Genomic DNA, 16452 nt, shown 5'->3' with positions numbered 1-16452 from the left:
GCATGTGAGCTCTTCCAAGGATCCTGTCAGTGCTGTTCTCCATCAACACGTAAGCCTGAATCGCAGCCAAGCGGGCTGTGATTTCATCTCATCTGTCAGACGTGAGAAGCCACCCCTTTGATCTTGAGTTCACTTGTTTCATCTTTGCTGACGCTATCGCAACTGCCTGCACATCTTTCATCATTTTGAATGCCACTTGGTGTACGGAAAAATAAACCAAGCCATGCCCCTTGGTAATCCACATTATGTAGCAACAGCAGCAACAGCAGCCATCTTCTGCACTAGACTCTGCCCAGAAGCGCTGACCTGAAAGGAAGAGGGAAGTGTAAAATAAGTAAAGACAATCATTAGAATGATGTAAACTTCTCAGACAGCTTCAGAGTGCCTCAGATAAGGATCCTGTGAAACTGAGGTTCATCTTATCACAGATTTTCAAGCTCAGAGTCTTTATCCATCTTGCCACCCTGTGTAATGTGGAGTGTCTGTGCACTGATGTAAGTAACTCTCCCTTTCTGTCCTCTCCTCAAAGTAACTGGGATTAATCAGATGGAATTGTTACATCCTCTTGTGATATCCCAAGAAAAACCAACATGGCCTGAGGAGAATCCTTAGGGTTGTGGTGTATGGTTGTCCCTCTGCAGTGCTGCAGAGCAGATCAGAAGAGTTGAGATGTTATATCCATGGGTACCTCCAGGTGTTAATGTATCAGCTGCCTGCAACAGTGACAAGAACACCTGACTAATGGTCAGTTCTTTCTTATATTGGTAGTTTTATGACTAAAGTGGAGGTATGGCTTAGGGGTGAAAACAGACTATTCATCCACCTTAATTCTGCATCTCCAACTACTCATCTGGTGAGTTTTCTCTGCTGCCATGAATTCAACTTAAAATAAAAAAAGCCAAACCAAGTTGATCGGCACAGCACGAGCTAAAACACTACCATAAAGGTTCATGCATCCTCTCAGTAAAATGAAAGAGTTCATGAGGCTATGTTCAACCAGCAGTAGAAGAAAAGCCAAAAATAAGATTTTGCTTAAATTTGTTTTTCCCAGCCTGGACTCTAAATTGTTACCTGGTTTCGTGAATGTATTTGCCCCAGAGCGATCTTTGTGCAGATCTCATCCCTGTCTGAAAGGCTGGGTGCATAAAGGGATGCAACAGCTGCAGAAATGTCTGCTTGGAAACCAGAGTGCTCTTGTGAAGAGGCAGAGATTTCTTTGAAGTTTAGAAAGTATTTTTTCCCACAGTGAATTACACAAAAATTAAGATACAAAATTCCTTATTCTAATTCCCATCCCCTAAGGGAGAGAAGGCTTGAGAGGGTTTAAGATAAAGGTTGACTGTTCTCTTTTTCCCAAGAGTCCCAGATTGGAGTGGGGATTTACACCGATGCTCTGCCCCATCTGTTGACACATGTCGTGTGCCATTTGGTTTTAACTGTTTGATGCTTCCTTTGTATCCCATTCTCTTTACTTACTGATGCGGGTAACCTCTGACACAAACCTTAGTGTCTTCCATCTGTCCTTTTCAACTTGATTCTCAGGACTTTCACTCTCATAGGAAGCCAAGTAAAGTGCTGCAATCAGAAGCAATTACAGTATGTCAGGTCTACTGGCATTTTAAAATTTGCTCTCCCTGGAAAGTGAACTGAAGTTAACTGAAGCAGGCTTGTATTATTCATCCCTCAGATTAGGGCTCCAGAATCCCGTTGGGAAGTGTAGCATTGCTTATAATTAACATCCAGACAATACTAACAACCAGTGCATGAGAACTTTTTTCCTTTTGAGGGGAAAAAAAAAAAACAACTAGCAAAAACTCAAAAGTACAAGAGTGGAAGAAAGCACTCAAAAGGAAAATCTGAGCCCAGAGACGTGGTGCTTTGTAAGCAACCAGCAAAGTCCCCGTTTTCTTTCTCAAGCAGCACCCTTTAGTGTAAAGCACCCTGAAAGTCCATATAAATACTCTTCAGATGATATTTATGGGGAGCACATATCCAATTGTTTCATTCAATTTCAGAGAAAAGCATAATGTCAATTCTCACAGACCTCATGCACATAAAAAGAAAAATCTTTATTTTCTCCCTCATTTGTAAGGGAGAAGCATTTTTTACTTGCCAGACAGAGATGTCTCAGGACAAAGTATTTCTTTACTGTGAGGAAGCAACAACTTAGCCTGGAGAGTGGCTAGGTCGTCGCCACTGACACCAGACCTGCAGGAAGTCCAAAGCTCCTTACCGTCGTCACTGAAGATTGGGACAGTGAGCAAGTACTGCAGAATCTTGCGATCCCTTTCAAAAGGACACTCCACTTGCTTCCACATCATAAATTCACTGATTTGTTTTGCCAATTCCCAAAATTTCTGTCAGGATAGAAGAGAAAACAGAAGAGGTGCTACATATTTGAACAGTACTATTTACCCTGAACATTTTTTAAAAAGGGAGAGATAGATCTTGGTTTCAAGTCAAAGGCTTGGATTCTCCCTGGCTTTTAAGCTAGATCTGAATATGATCTGACTCAACAACTCAGCCTGTCACTTTTGTGCTTCTGCTTCACACTGGGATAACTTTCCACTCCTCTACCCTGTTAAAATTGTTGTTATTAATGAATACAAATAGTAAATAATGATCTGCACTCAGTTTCTTTTCAAGGAGCTGGTAACACTCCTTATGCTCAACTTTTCACTTTGATGATGCTCATGCTTATTTGTTTCACAGAGAAATATTTAGTAATTTTCACATGAGAAGTCTCTAGATGCTTAATACTGATTAATTTTGAAATCCAGATGTTCCACTTTAGTTAGTTAATCAGAAATGCTCAGTTTTCTTGCTTTATGCGAAAAATGAACATTCCCCATGTAGTGTGTTGATGTCATTCGTTGATAAACTCTTTCAATTAAAGTTTAACATGCCTCAAGTGCACATGGATTCCTTGAGTAAAAGGACATTCCAGATCATCTCACAGTCCAGCTTCAGAACCAGCCTAATTCAGGCCAATGACTACACATGAAATGCACTGTAACTTTGTGCAAGTGACTCAGGCTTCTTGAAAGCTCAAAGCACCAGAAAACAAGTAACTGGGTAATCCACACTGTCAGATAACAAGCGTGAAATTGGAGGCAGAAGAATTACAGAAAGAAAAGGGACTCAGAATTCCTTCACTGCTGCTCTGCCACATGCAGAGACAATCTGGGAATTACACGTACGAAAACACTACTTATGTATCTTGACAAAGGATGAACTCACCTGTTACATGTGTAATTCAAAAAGAAGCTCTAAAATACTAATTTGAATGATTCTGTCATTAAGTGAATAAACCTGGGAATTGAAATGTTTAGACGAATTTGAGCACTGTGAAAAAGTTCTGGTTTTTTTCACCACTAAAAAATTGTGACTATTGACTATAAACATTCCATCTTCAATAAAACCTCTTTTTCCTGACTACCTTCCAGCTCCTGTGAGAAGTAACAGGTACATTCAAGTTCCAGTCTAATTTTGCTCTCCTGGAATCCAGTGGAAGCTGAATCACGATCTGCTTCAGCTTTCTGTTAAAAGGTCTGAACATGTAACAATACCTTACTCAGTGCTCTACTTACTTCAAAATTGATGTGACCATTTGGAAGACGATTGGCACAGCCCTCATTGAGGAAGTAAATATCTTTGATCAAGAGGCTGAAGAAAGGTATTACAATCTAAAGAAAGAACAACATTATTCTTAGTCTAGACCTGAATCAAAACATAATGCTCTACAGAGAAAAATAAAAGGAAGTCAGGTGGTACAAAAGGTAAGTAAAATACCAAAGGACTAAGATCTGTATGATGTATCTCTCTCACTACACAAAAATTCTGCATGCACTACATTTTAAAATACATGATGTTTCTCTATAAAGAAATGGATATTAAACTAATTCCTAGAGTTTTATTTCCAGCTTTGTGCCTAACTGCTTCAATTACCTTGAACTCTTCCTGGCATGTAACTCCCTCAAGGTCACAATTAAAGTACATGTTGGCACTCCACTGCTTGTCAACTGTGGCTATGGGGCGTGTTTAGGACAACACTATGCCTAAACCATTTCATTTCTATGTCATGTCCCTCTTTTTTCCACTTTCTTATTCTTCCTTGAAGATTCCACAACGTAAGAGCTCAGAGATGCCCTACTTCTTATGTGCAATGCCTGCAGGGTATCTCTTAAGTGCAGCTCTCCCTCTTGACTTGCCTGGTAAATGAGAGGAGATGCACATTAAAATACAGCATGGAAAATCTGGGGCTAGCAGCACAAATGGCTTCCAAACTACAATTCCCTGAGCTCATGCAAGAAATTGAACCTTGGCACTGACTGGCTCAAAATGAAGCATTTCCTGCCAACTGAATAAATCACAGTATTTTTCTTTGCAGAATGCTGAACATTCCCAGATTCTTAAAATGACTGTATTTTAATTTGCATCCTACAAAAATTTTCACAGCTGCACATCCTGGGGATAAAACAAATATAACTTATCACTGTTTCCATGGAAGACTTTGCTGCATCATTTCAATATCTGCAAGTTCTTTCTTTGAAGTCCTAAAACTCACTTTTTGCTGAAAAGAAGTAAGCATCTTATATTTAAACATCTGTTACTTTGAACATGTGAACAGATCCTGAGGACTCAGAAGAAAATCCCTGGTTTTATTTACATGTGTATAACAACAATACAGACCGGCAGACCGCACATGGATTTACTTTGGCCTGCCTGGTAGTTTATTCTATGAGCACCAAAATCAAGTTTATTCAACACAGCATGAAGCCCTAAATTATAAGCAGTTGATGAGCAACTGCTCGAGTTGGGGAGCAGCTAGGAAGCTATTGGCTCCTTTCCACAAAAACTACAACTGAGATTTTGCATTAATGTGTGACTAAATCCAGTTTGTTTCTCAAAAGCTAATTTATTTTAAAGAGTAAAGAAAGATGCCACCTCTATTAACATACAGTTCACACCCACTCTTGAATCTAGAAGGTGGATTTTAACCCACTGCATTACACAAACACCTGATTCATCTCACCATTTCACTAAAAAACTCCACAGTATATTTAAAGCTCATCTAAAGACTGTACACAGGAAGGGGACTCCACAGCATCTGCTAGATTCTGACAGAGCTTCTGTCTAGAGCTCAGTTTTAGAATACCTTTTCTGAGTAAATTTTAAAGCTTTTCTACTCTAAACCATAAACCACTTAAAACTGAGCACAAGTAGCAGCTCTAACGACAAATTACTAGCAACCTCATTTCAGTCCTTAGCCCTTTCCATCTGTATTACTAGTTCACAAGATGAAGTTCTCTGTCAAAAGAGAAATGAGCTGAGGTAATGTACTTATTTTATTTAAATAATCAAAGCAATCATTTCATGTTCGCAGCTTTCAGTAAGCACCAAACTGAACTGGCAGCCCTAAGATCGTTATTTTCATCGAGCCACCTGGTTTCCTGAAATATTCCATTTATTTCTTGGTAGCTTACAGGTAATATTTAGACATTCCCAGAAAAGAGACATTCTGTTTTGAGGCTTTTTATTCTTTTTAAAAGCCCACCAGGGGTAGAGTTGCTGAGAATCAGAATCCCAAGACAAAAGCTTACCATGCAACCTAACAAGCAGGTTTCATTTTTGCCCACTGCCAAGTCATTTGTTAACATACCTTCTCTCTGCTGCTATGGGCTGTCAAGGACCTTTGAGCAGCTCCACGCAGAGCAGTTCGGTAATTATAAAAATTGCTAGATGGGTCCATCTGATGCTACAAGGCATGAAAAAAAGGGTAAATAATGAGCCAGTGTCATCACCACACACAATTCTTTTTCACTTGAGCAATTATTTTAAAAAGCAAGACCTCTGCTGAACAGCACCACAAATACGGCCTTTTAGAGGACTGTGGTATCTCTTTATCTGTTCATCTGATCAGAATATAACCTTGTTTTAAAAAATGTTCATTCAGCACAGCAAGGGATCCAGCACAAGTCAGGGGCAGGTAAGCAAAGGCAAGCTTCATGGACCTTCTCTCTCCACAAAGAAGGTAGCTCAGCTTTAATTTAAAAGTCAAAATCATGAAACTAAGACAACAATGGGTCTTGTCACCAATATTCTGCTCTTCCTAGTATGCAGGTTTCTCAGAGCTGATTTGATTGCAATGGCAAAGTAAGATCAGACATCTAAAGCTGTCCGTGCCCCAACCTCATTGCTGCCCAACTGACTGCTGCACCTTGATGACTCAGGATGGCTGCATGGCTCACAAAGCTCATCCTTAACCAGCAAAGTCCAGCCTGCATAATCAGGTAGAATGAAATAGGGGTGTAATCTTAAGAGCAACCTCCTGAGCTGTGCAGCCACCCTTGACACAAGGAAGGCTATTTTCCACCCAAGGGTGGGGGAAGGAAGTGTAAGATGGCTACAGCCATCTAGTTTTAATCTGTTGTCATAACACAAGTCAAATTTCCTGATTATCTTAATAAACATTTCATGCTTATGTCACATACAAAACATTACATTTTCTTTATCATACTAATCTTACCCGATTAACCGATTGCCATTTACAGCAGGAAAATCAAGTTGTTGGTAAACAATCCGTTGGGTAAATCACAAACTTATACACTGCTGCACCTACATGACCTTTGACAAAGGTCTCTACTCCTGAAGGTAACTGCCAATCAATTAGTTCAAAACAAATCTTTCTGAAAGGGTAAGGCAGTCACCTTACAGCCCAACTTGATTTTCAAAGGCAGAACTGCATTAGTCATTCCACACCATCCCTCTCAAAGATGTCTCCCTTTCAAGAGGTTACCTACATTTTTATTATTTTTTTATTAATTCTTAGGAGGTGGGTTTGGGAATTAAAAGAAAATGACTTCAATTTCCATCTTCCAAATCAAAAGAGCGTAGGTCAGCTGAGCAATTCGTTACATCTTCTAGAATTTCCATTAAGAGCACAAACGTACTAAATTAAACATGTCCTAATGAAGCCAAACTCGTATTTTAGAGCAGTTAAAAGTAAAATGCTATTGACAGCCCCATGTCCAAATATTGGCCAAACTTACCTCAAGAATATCAAATTTGGCTGTCTTCACTTTTGCCCAAGTCTTCTTTAACCGAGACACAGGACTCATGTTCATGCCAGCTTGATATAAGAGAGAGAAATAGTTGGAATCTTTAAAAATAAAATCTTTCAAGTAGCACAGGCTAGTAAGCATCTCTAAAGCAAAGGAGCTTTAATAGAGTAACAAATATCTTCAATACAGCTACTCAGAAATTAGACTCTTTGTTCTGGAAACAAAATCAACATCTCTTACAGAATGAAAGCTCTCAAAAATGCTATGACATTATTTAATCTGGTTTTGATAAAACATTAATAAACAGTAGGAAAGTGCAAATGAGTTTTCTCAACACCACCTCCTACATATTTAACTGAAAACTACACTTATCTATGACGTTTTCACATTTAAAATTTAAAAAACACTCCCAGTATTTTCCTATCAGATATAAAAAAGGTGTGGAATTTTTAAACCACTAGGATATTTATGGTGCAACAGAAACAATGGAAGACATCAATCCTCCATACTACAGGAAGAGTTTCTCTTCCAATTTAGCGCTAAAGTTGGTTTCAAAAAGTAGGGGTTTAGAACTCTGAACAGTTGCAATGAAAATTTTCTTTGTAATTTACAACAGGGCAGTAAATAATTTCTTACACAATACTACAATATTGTTGAACAATTCTCTAGCACTTCCCCTCCCAAATTCACCATGCAGAGCACGCTGAGCAACAGACTGTTGTATAAAGCACCACGCTTCCTTTATCTGGATTCAAACAGGGACAAAACATCTCAGGACACATACTTACAAATAATAGCCATTAAGGAGTTAAAGTTGCCAATGTTAAAACATTCCCGTGCCACGTCAACGAAATATTCTATCACTCTTGCTCTGTGCTTCTTCTTCACAGGCTGCAAGAGATGCCATGGGAGTGTCAGGAGGAAACAAGAGCACTCTGACCCACCTCCAAAAGAAACACCATCCCTGTTAAAAAGTCTTTTCCATGTGTACCACAACTTCACATTATGCTTTACATCTAGAGGAAGCCACACTACTGTGTTCAGAAGCCCTCAGGAGAGCAAAGACAACCCAGACACCAGGCAGATAGAGAGCAAGGACAACAGGTAAAGAGGCTTGCCAAGAGGAAGGGTATGAAGAACAGTAGAGCAGAGAAGGAGGTCAGCACTGAGGAGAGAAAAGATGCCTCCATTCACAGGAGGGAAGAGCAGGTCAGAGGCACTCACAGAATCATAGGACGGTTTGGGTTGGAAGGGACCTTAAAGCTCATCCAGTCCCAACCCCCCTGCCATCAGCAGGGACACCTTCCACTAGACCAGGTTGCTCAAAGCCACCTCTCAAGCCTGTCAAGGTCCCTCTGGATGGCATCTCTTCCCTCCAGCGTGTCCATCTGTCCAGTCCATGTCTCCCCAACTTAGAGACAAGGATGTTGTGCGGGACAGTGTCAAATGCCTTGCACAAGGCACACTCCAGTGCCAAGAAGGGTTAACCCATCATAACATCACCACTGTGTCACAGAAGGAAGGCTGAGGACTGAGTATGATGCTGAAAACACAGAACTGATTTCCTCTTCAGCCCTGTGCTGACTTCACCCACACATGAAAAAGTACAGAGCTGAGAGAATGGAAAGTCAAAGGGCACACTCAAGGGGCACCAAAGGCTTCACAGTTTTAGACAACTAGACTAAACAAAACCTTTTAGCAGAAAAAGTCCTTGCTCACCATACAGATTTCTGTTGCAACCAAGTAACTGAGCCTGTTAAACCATTCTACATAGGCTTCCAGATTCCGGGTCTTCTTTCGATCTCCGTAGCAGCTCTGTAGACAGAAGAAAAATAGCAACTTTTAGTGTAATCTTAATCTTTTCCCTTAGAGAGACCTTTTGGCTTGCTGACTTGCTATCCCCAAACACTGTCGAGTAACCAGGAATAACTCAATTACCCAAAGTAACAAAAAGCTTAGAGGGGAAGTAGCAGTGATAGAAATTTGAGTACATATAACTTCTTCCTGAGCTGTTGACTCAGTGAGGTGCTCAGCAGGCATGCGGAATTAATCACCTGCTGTAAACCCTGCCAGGATGCTTTAAGGACTTAGGATAGACTTATGCAAACAAAACTAAGCTGCGTTGAATATGAGCACTGTTTCAGCCCTCACTCCTGCCCCACTGATACAGCAGAGATAACATTTTGCCCTCTGCAAGTGCCAAACAACATTTTACAGAGCACAAGTCATTTTGAAAGCAGCACCCAAGGAGATGACAACTCTATCACGGTTAGCTAAAAAGACTGTGTCTTTGCCCTTCATCTCACATGGATCTAGAGCTCACTGCCCCCTTTTTGTGATGTGTGCTCTACCTGAAAGTTGCCCCACTTGCCAGTTTGCTGCAAAGAGTTCAGTTTACTAAAAGGAAGTAGAGAAGTTGAAAATGAGTAATGCAAAAGGCAAAGTCAAACTCAGCTTTTTGCAGCTGGAGACCACATGGCCTGGAGAAAACATTCACAGGATTAAGTTCTCCCTTAGCTTAAATCAGAAAAAACAGCAAATGTGTTAATTTAAGTTAATTTTTTGGCTGAGTTCTAGAGCTCTGGAAGTTGTCCTCCAGAAAGGAAAAGTATCAACAATTTTTTTTAAGATGAATACTAAAGCATCTTCACTATAAAGCTCATTTCTGTTGGTCCTCATTTATTGCTGGAACTCACTTCCAGCTCATGGGATGGAAGTGAGTTCCAGGATGTTCCAGGATGTTAAATGCCACATTTCAGAGCTGCTCCAGATCTGCTCCAATTACCTTGTCATTATCCAAAGGATCCTTCTGCACAAACGCCTGGACAAACTCTTCTGGTCCAATATAATTGAGTCTCTCCTAAATAAAGCACACAAGCAGCCAAGTCACATTCTATGTTAATCTGCATTTCAAAAACAGGGGAAAGATGAAATAATTCTTGAAGTGTAACAACTCACAAGCTCTATGTGTGTCAGCTGCTGAGCTAACGCGTAGGGATCATTGCAGACTGTGATTATGTCCCTCTGGATGGACTGGGGCTTGGTCTTTAGAACCGTGAGGCGATCTGTGGATGTGGCACTGATTTTTGCAAGTACTTCCTCATACTGGCTAACAGTGGTGAGCTTCCGAATCAGGTTCTGCAGGAGCTGCTGGACGTTCTTCCGATACGACTGTCATGACATGAAACAATCGGGAGACGTTTTCAAAATGTGAGAAGATAATATTAAAGTCTGCATGACACCAAACCAGACTGATGCTGATGCCTGTATTTGTTACAATACGCTCTACTATGTGAGTTTCTGATATTGACATGTCATCAGACCAAAAGGAATCTGGCTGAGGATTTGAACACTGATTGTCTCACAGATTCAACAGTGACCCGGTTATCTCAAGGAACAGCAGAAAAGACACACACAATCTACTGCAGGAAAAGTGCCACCAATCACCAGACAAAATACAAGAAATGAAAATACTCCATTTTCTCCTGCTTAAGACCACAGAACAAAACAATATATGGTCATGCAATGATGAAAAAAGGGCCTGATTCTCTCTGGAGAAAATCAAGTTCAGTTTCACTGTAGACAGAGTTAAAACTTGCAGTAAGTCTGAGAAAAATGAGAAGACAGTAAAAGCATTTCTCTTCTCTTTCACCTTGCAGGCCTTTCCATGCAGTGGTTTAAGTCAGCAGGAGTGACAAATTTAAACAGGAGCAGAACCCAACTCTTAAGTAGATAGATCTGTGTAACTGACCCCAAGGTGGTTACTCTTCCAAATTCCAGATACCATCCTAAAGCCATTAAAGCAAAACGTAAGTGGCTGAAAAAAGCAACATCCAAAACCTACTGGCAGCACAGTGTAGTGTGATCAGTCCAAGGCAGGAATGTTTCCTGTATTCTAATAAATTTATCACTCCCTCCAAAGCTGCCATTTATATGGATTTCCAAATTTATTCAAATACAACAGCACTATGTTGGGTAAGATTAACTCTTGAAGTCAGTTGTGTTCAACCAAGGCTGAATTTGTCTGGTTACTTGGTAAATAATCGCTTTCTGCTCTAGATGTATTTTGATTTTGTAGACAAATTCACACAGCATGATTTTTCATCAGGGTGGGTGGAGAGAAAACAGGGGCATCTAAGTTTTTAAAGAAAAAGATCTACATTTTCCCCAGGAAGACACAGAAATATTACTTCAAGTGCTGCGCCTCTATGAACAGGTGTTAGGTGACACACCCACAGACCTGCTTCACAGACCCATCCCCTTCCCAGTTCTTTAAAATTTCATGTAAGAGAACTTTATGAAGCATTTTCTTGCCAAGCTGGCAACCAACTGAGAATGAAAAAACATCTAAAATATGCAGGATGAATTCTGGCTACTGATGGAAATCATGTTATAATCACCGGGTTGAGCTTCAAAGAGAAAAAACAAACCTTGCTTGAATTTGTGGTTCAAGTCAACCTAGAAGCGACAATAAAATTAGGAAGAAAATGGGTGAAGATACAAAGCTGAAACACTTTATCCTGGGCAATATGCTTCTGTAGCTGGAAAACCCTCAGAGAAAAGGCAAACTGGGACAGATACCCTCCAAAACAGACCAAGAAATGAGGGTAATTAGCCCACATCTGATCCAACAGCAGTTCAACATAACAAACATCCCTCTGCCCAGTTATGAGGTAACACCCTCTTGGCACCAAGGCAGAAGGGAATGGTAGTTTCCTCTCACACCTCACAGGTGTACCTGAGCCCATGAAAGCAACATCCCTCTGCTCTTTTGAGCCTTAGTCTCCTCTTGAGCAAAGAGGCAGGGACCTCAAGGCGAGGATCAGTACATACTGCACTTTGCACCCGTAACAGGTATTTGCTGCTGGATCATTACTTCATCTCATGTATTACTTTAATATCACATATATATATATATAAAAGATACATATTTAACAACACACCAGTGAACTCACAGAATATGCCTTTTATCAATTACATATTTATTTGATTGTCAGCCTACACATATGGTCTTTCTCTAAAAGATGTTTACCCTTTCCACTTATTTGTCCTACAGTGTGCTGGTTTTGGCTGGGAGAGTTAATTTTCTCCACAGTAGCTGCTGTGGGGCTGTGTTTTGGATTTGTGCTGTAAACAGGGTTGGTAACGAGGAGATGTTTTAGTTATTGCTGGGCAGTGCTTACACAGAGTCAAGGCCTTCTCTGCTTCTCACCCCACCCCACCTGCGAGGAGGCTGGGGGTGCACAGAAGCTGGGAGGGGACACAGCAGGGACAGCTGACCCCAGGGATATCCCAGACCATATGACGTCATGATCAGCTTATAAAGCTGAGGGGAGAAGAAGGAAAGGGGGGATGTTCGGAGTGATGGTATTTGGTTTCCCAAATAACCATTACAAGTGATGGAGCCCTGCTTTCCTGGAAATGTAATTTTAATTAAATTAAAATAATTATTTGTTATTTAATTGTTAATTCATTGTTTTGCTTGCACATGCAGCTTTTGCTTTAACTTGTTCTCTTCCATCCTTGTTTACAGTCTCTCAAGGCCTTTCCAGGCCTTTGGCAGCACTCACACCTCCTCCCAGGAGAGCTTACCTACATGCTTGTTAACATGCCATTTGCTGCCCCATCCGTATCATTATTCAGAAGCTGACATAAGGAACACCAGCCCCTGGGACCACTAGAAACACGATGCCATTTAGCAATTGCTCTCTGCGTTTATAGTTCTTCCAAATGCCACTCCAGTGACTCTTGTAATCTTAGTATTATGCCACTTACACATGATATTGAACCCTTGTTAATTGCCTTTCCATTAAGTGAATATAAGCTTTGGTTTTTGGCAGAGTTTATTTCAGTACTTACAAGACAAGCATCAGTTAGAGCATCAAAATATCTCATAATACCTCTGTGAAACCTTCCTTCCATCTGAGAACTGGGACTTTGGAAAAGGTCAAGTGATTTCCTCATGTGCTTCACCCAGAGGAAGGAATATGACAGACTTCCTCTGCGTTCATATCTCATGCTTTAAGCTCAAGACAATTCTTCCTGGTCCAGTTTTCTTTTAGAAATTTTTTTCCAAACCTGCTATAACTCTTCCATTGACCTACACAACTTACACAAATTTAGGAAGTTATCAACATCAGCAGGGATTTCTCAGGTATGTAAGGCTTCTCAGTGTCTAAGCTAGCTTCTTCCAAGCAGAATCACTAAAACTAAAAATATTAACACCCACCAAAGTGTGTCTGTCTGCACAATATGCAATTATATTATGGGTTTAGGGATGGAGTGAACCTGACCTGTGCTCTGAAAAGGATCTGCTTATGCTATGTGGTTTCTTCCTGGGCCTAGGTACCAGAGAGAACTTTTGGCAACCAGCACCTTCATAATAAGTTAGCTTAGCCACCCAGAGCCATGCTATGTTATTAACAAACCTGCAATATCAAAGCACTAAAGGAGTGCCTTTTTATCCAATAACTTTGTGCAGAGACAACTCACCTCATCACCACTGGTTATTCTTTGTGCCAACTCCTTTAAGTTCCTCATCATTCTTTCGTCTCGGAAATCGTAAGGAAACGTCTCTGTCCATTCAGTCAACAACTGTAGGATTTTGGGTGCAATTTTCCGTATCCGGTTCTATTTGAAAATGGTAAGGAGGAATGTTACATGTAATAGCAACATAGCACACATCTAACCCAAATGAAACAGAAATCCCTTCTCTAAGATACCGTGGAGCATAAGGGTATGAAGATCAGTTAAGTTTTTAAGCTTAATTTAATTCAGCATTGGATTACAGGCCAGAGTCAATGCTCATGGAAACCAATGAAGAGATTCTCGTTGACTTAACTGACCTAGAAATTAGGCCCCAGGTAGGTGGAAATCTTAGAATGACTCCCTTCATTCTCAGGAGTGCCTCAGTGGAAGACATTTATTCATCTTTCCATAAATTATGGCTGACTATTAACAATGCAAGTGATCAGCTCCAGTTCTGCCAGGACTTATGCATATGCTATACCTCACAGTGAGAAAGCAGTGGAATTATTCAAGTACCTTGATTTAATTTGTATCATTTTCTACTGGGGTGGAGGCTCTACCCAAACATCCACATCCTGTCCCCCTTCAACTCTAGACAACACAAAAAAACCCCACGCATTCCCATGCAAAGGGGCCAGCAACCTAAGACACTTCACAAAGACTGTAGGAAGAGCATAGCTTAAGCATGCAAGATGGGTCAGTGTAATTCCCACTGATGTGCTTTAATTCATCGTTATGTCTTTCCAACATTTCAGCATTATACGTCAAGACATTCGGAACCCTGAAACAAAAGCAACCACTGCAGGATTGGGCATTAACAGCAAGTGCTTCTGTGAATAAAGGGTCAAATTCTAGTTGCTTGTATCAGGTTTTCAATCTGTTTAATCCTATTGAGGATCTTCTTGAGTAGGAACTTGCTGTGGGCAGGGTAGAGACATTTGACTGGAACTAAAAGGAGTTGGTGAGAGTGAGGGATCTTACCTTGTCCAGGCCAGGCTCACTTAGTCTCTGCTGCTCAGTGCACAGCTGGCAGACTTTAGCCATGAGCTCGTACGGATGCATGAACAGGCGTGAACTGAGAAGGAAGGTGAAGATGTATGTCCTCTGCAAACAAGAGGAAGACAGAGAAAGGGATAAACTACCACCAGTTTTGTACTGTGTAAATATTTTATATTTAAACACGTTCCTGACAAATAGGTTCCTAATACTTTACTATCTGCACAAGAAAACTCTGCATGCGGCTGTGCCAAGAGCTGTTACTACAGTAGTAAGCATTTAATTTAACACTTGTTATTGCACCAGAATCAGCATTATAAATTTGTGCTTGAGCCAAGTTATGCAAGATTTAACCAAAAGAGGACAGGGCGGGGCTGGTTTAGCTTTGCTCTTGCACAAAGCCTTATTACAAGCTCAGTACCTGAAATTACTCAGAATAAAATTTCAACTCCTCTTCTCTTGCTCTACAGTAAACCTTTGCGAGAGCCACTGCCAGTTTACATAACTCTTTCTAGCCTGTTAATGGAATTAAATTCATGCTGCAAGTCCAAGCTACTTAGAATACCAACAGAGATACCTTGTCTGCTTCCACATTGCTAGGGAAAGTAAACAGTCTTCAGAAAAAGAATAAAAAAATATGCCAGTTTGGACCAGATTATTGAGCTGAATCCATTTCACCACATACACCATCTTTACTATGCTATGTTTGCCTGTCTGACCTCAGTAAACCACACACTATGCCCTTGCACTTCTTTTAAGAATCCCCAAATACTGCTCATTTCTCATAGCATTGCTTGTCTCCTGGGTGAAAGCAGAGGGAACTACACAGCTTAATTTTACAGAACAAAAATTAGTAATAACTCATTCTGAGGTTACAAGAAGCAACTCCTTATTTTGCTTTAGTTTTCCATATATCGTCATTTGAACTCATTACGAGATGGATATTCAAAACATCCACTCCACTCCCCACATTGCCAGTAGTTCAGCATCTATGGCACGAGAAGATTCTACAATGTTCCAGTTCCAGGGACATGGAATAAATCATCATGTTTGACCAACTGGTGTCTAAATTGCTACATGTTTAAATTTTACATTAAGCATTCATGGATAAGCACTAGCTTAAGCACAGTCCTGTGCTGCTGTTAATTCTGATCCAAGTTAAAAAAGATCCTGTGTTGGAAACATTAATAGATCTGTGACAATAACAGAAGCTGAATATAAGTGGAGTCATGTTTTTTGCCTTTCAACAAGCAGAGATGCAGATTCATCATCTCTCAGTCATCCCCAACTGCCACCCCCCTTGACCTTTTGATATCATTCTCTTTTCTAAGAATCATATAAAATGTCTCAATGCACTGATGCATCTAGACAGGCCAAAAATTCCCAGATGACAGATGTCCTGTTCTCACGTCCATCACAGACTTACATCAGGATAGTAATCTACGTTGGGTACCAAGTGCTGGATCAGAGCTTCCAGAGACCCCGACAGGAGGTTGTTGTCGTGGTAATAGAGCCCTCCACAGCTGTCGTCTTTTGACTGGTACAGGTTCCTGATGTAGCCCCTGCTGTCCAACATAGCTGCAAAGGGAGGCGTCTGGGGCATCCTTTCCTGAGGAGACACACAATAGAGATATGGGATAATTACCAGAAGGTGCAACGTAAGAGGCTTTCTACACTCCAGAGATAGTACTGCACTAGGAAGAAAACGCAGTGTCACCTCCTGGGTTGCTTGCATGGAACAGTAATGGTTGTACTGTCTTCCAGCCCGTGCAGGCTTCTCAGCAAAGGGCCAAGGCAGGCTCTCATCATTGCCTGCCTCCTGCAATTGCTGGGTGCTTCTTTTATATCTTGCTGTTTCTTCATT

General features: G+C 40.7%; 1 protein-coding gene across 3 annotated transcripts; it reads right to left on the bottom strand.

Moving 5' to 3' along the window:
* Window positions 1-281: 281 nt before the first annotated feature.
* RASGEF1B (RasGEF domain family member 1B) lies at window positions 282-16194 on the bottom strand. Of its 3 annotated transcripts, XM_010173761.1 has the most exons (14): window positions 16015-16191; window positions 14574-14696; window positions 13557-13694; window positions 13143-13145; window positions 10023-10235; window positions 9850-9924; window positions 8784-8879; window positions 7853-7955; window positions 7053-7132; window positions 5663-5758; window positions 3591-3686; window positions 2234-2357; window positions 1503-1575; window positions 282-306 (listed from the first exon to the last, which is right to left on the bottom strand). In XM_010173761.1, exons 1-14 carry the CDS (start codon window positions 16189-16191, stop codon window positions 282-284), a joined length of 1422 nt encoding a protein of 473 aa, XP_010172063.1. The 3 variants fall into 3 exon arrangements, with proteins under 3 accessions (XP_010172063.1, XP_010172064.1, XP_010172065.1); XM_010173762.2 differs by lacking the exon at window positions 13143-13145 and having other exon boundaries at window positions 16015-16194; XM_010173763.1 differs by lacking the exons at window positions 13143-13145; window positions 14574-14696.
* Window positions 16195-16452: the final 258 nt, after the last annotated feature.

Source organism: Antrostomus carolinensis, unplaced genomic scaffold (assembly GCF_000700745.2).
Source record: "Antrostomus carolinensis isolate BGI_N321 unplaced genomic scaffold, ASM70074v2 scaffold43628, whole genome shotgun sequence".
In the NCBI taxonomy this organism is placed as follows: Eukaryota; Metazoa; Chordata; class Aves; order Caprimulgiformes; family Caprimulgidae; genus Antrostomus; species Antrostomus carolinensis.
Note: the sequence above shows the minus strand (reverse complement) of the source record. Positions and strands in the feature narration are given on the sequence as shown.

Excerpts from the sequence above, each read along its gene's own strand:
- RASGEF1B (XM_010173761.1), bottom strand. The coding sequence starts at position 16,191 with ATGCCCCAGACGCCTCCCTTTGCAGCTATGTTGGACAGCAGGGGCTAC. Across the intron at positions 2,358-3,590 it reads ATGGTCACATCAATTTTGAA|AAATTTTGGGAATTGGCAAA; the intron begins GTAAGTAGAGCA and ends CTATCCTGACAG. Across the intron at positions 1,576-2,233 it reads CCCAATCTTCAGTGACGACG|CACTTTACTTGGCTTCCTAT; the intron begins GTAAGGAGCTTT and ends TTCTGATTGCAG.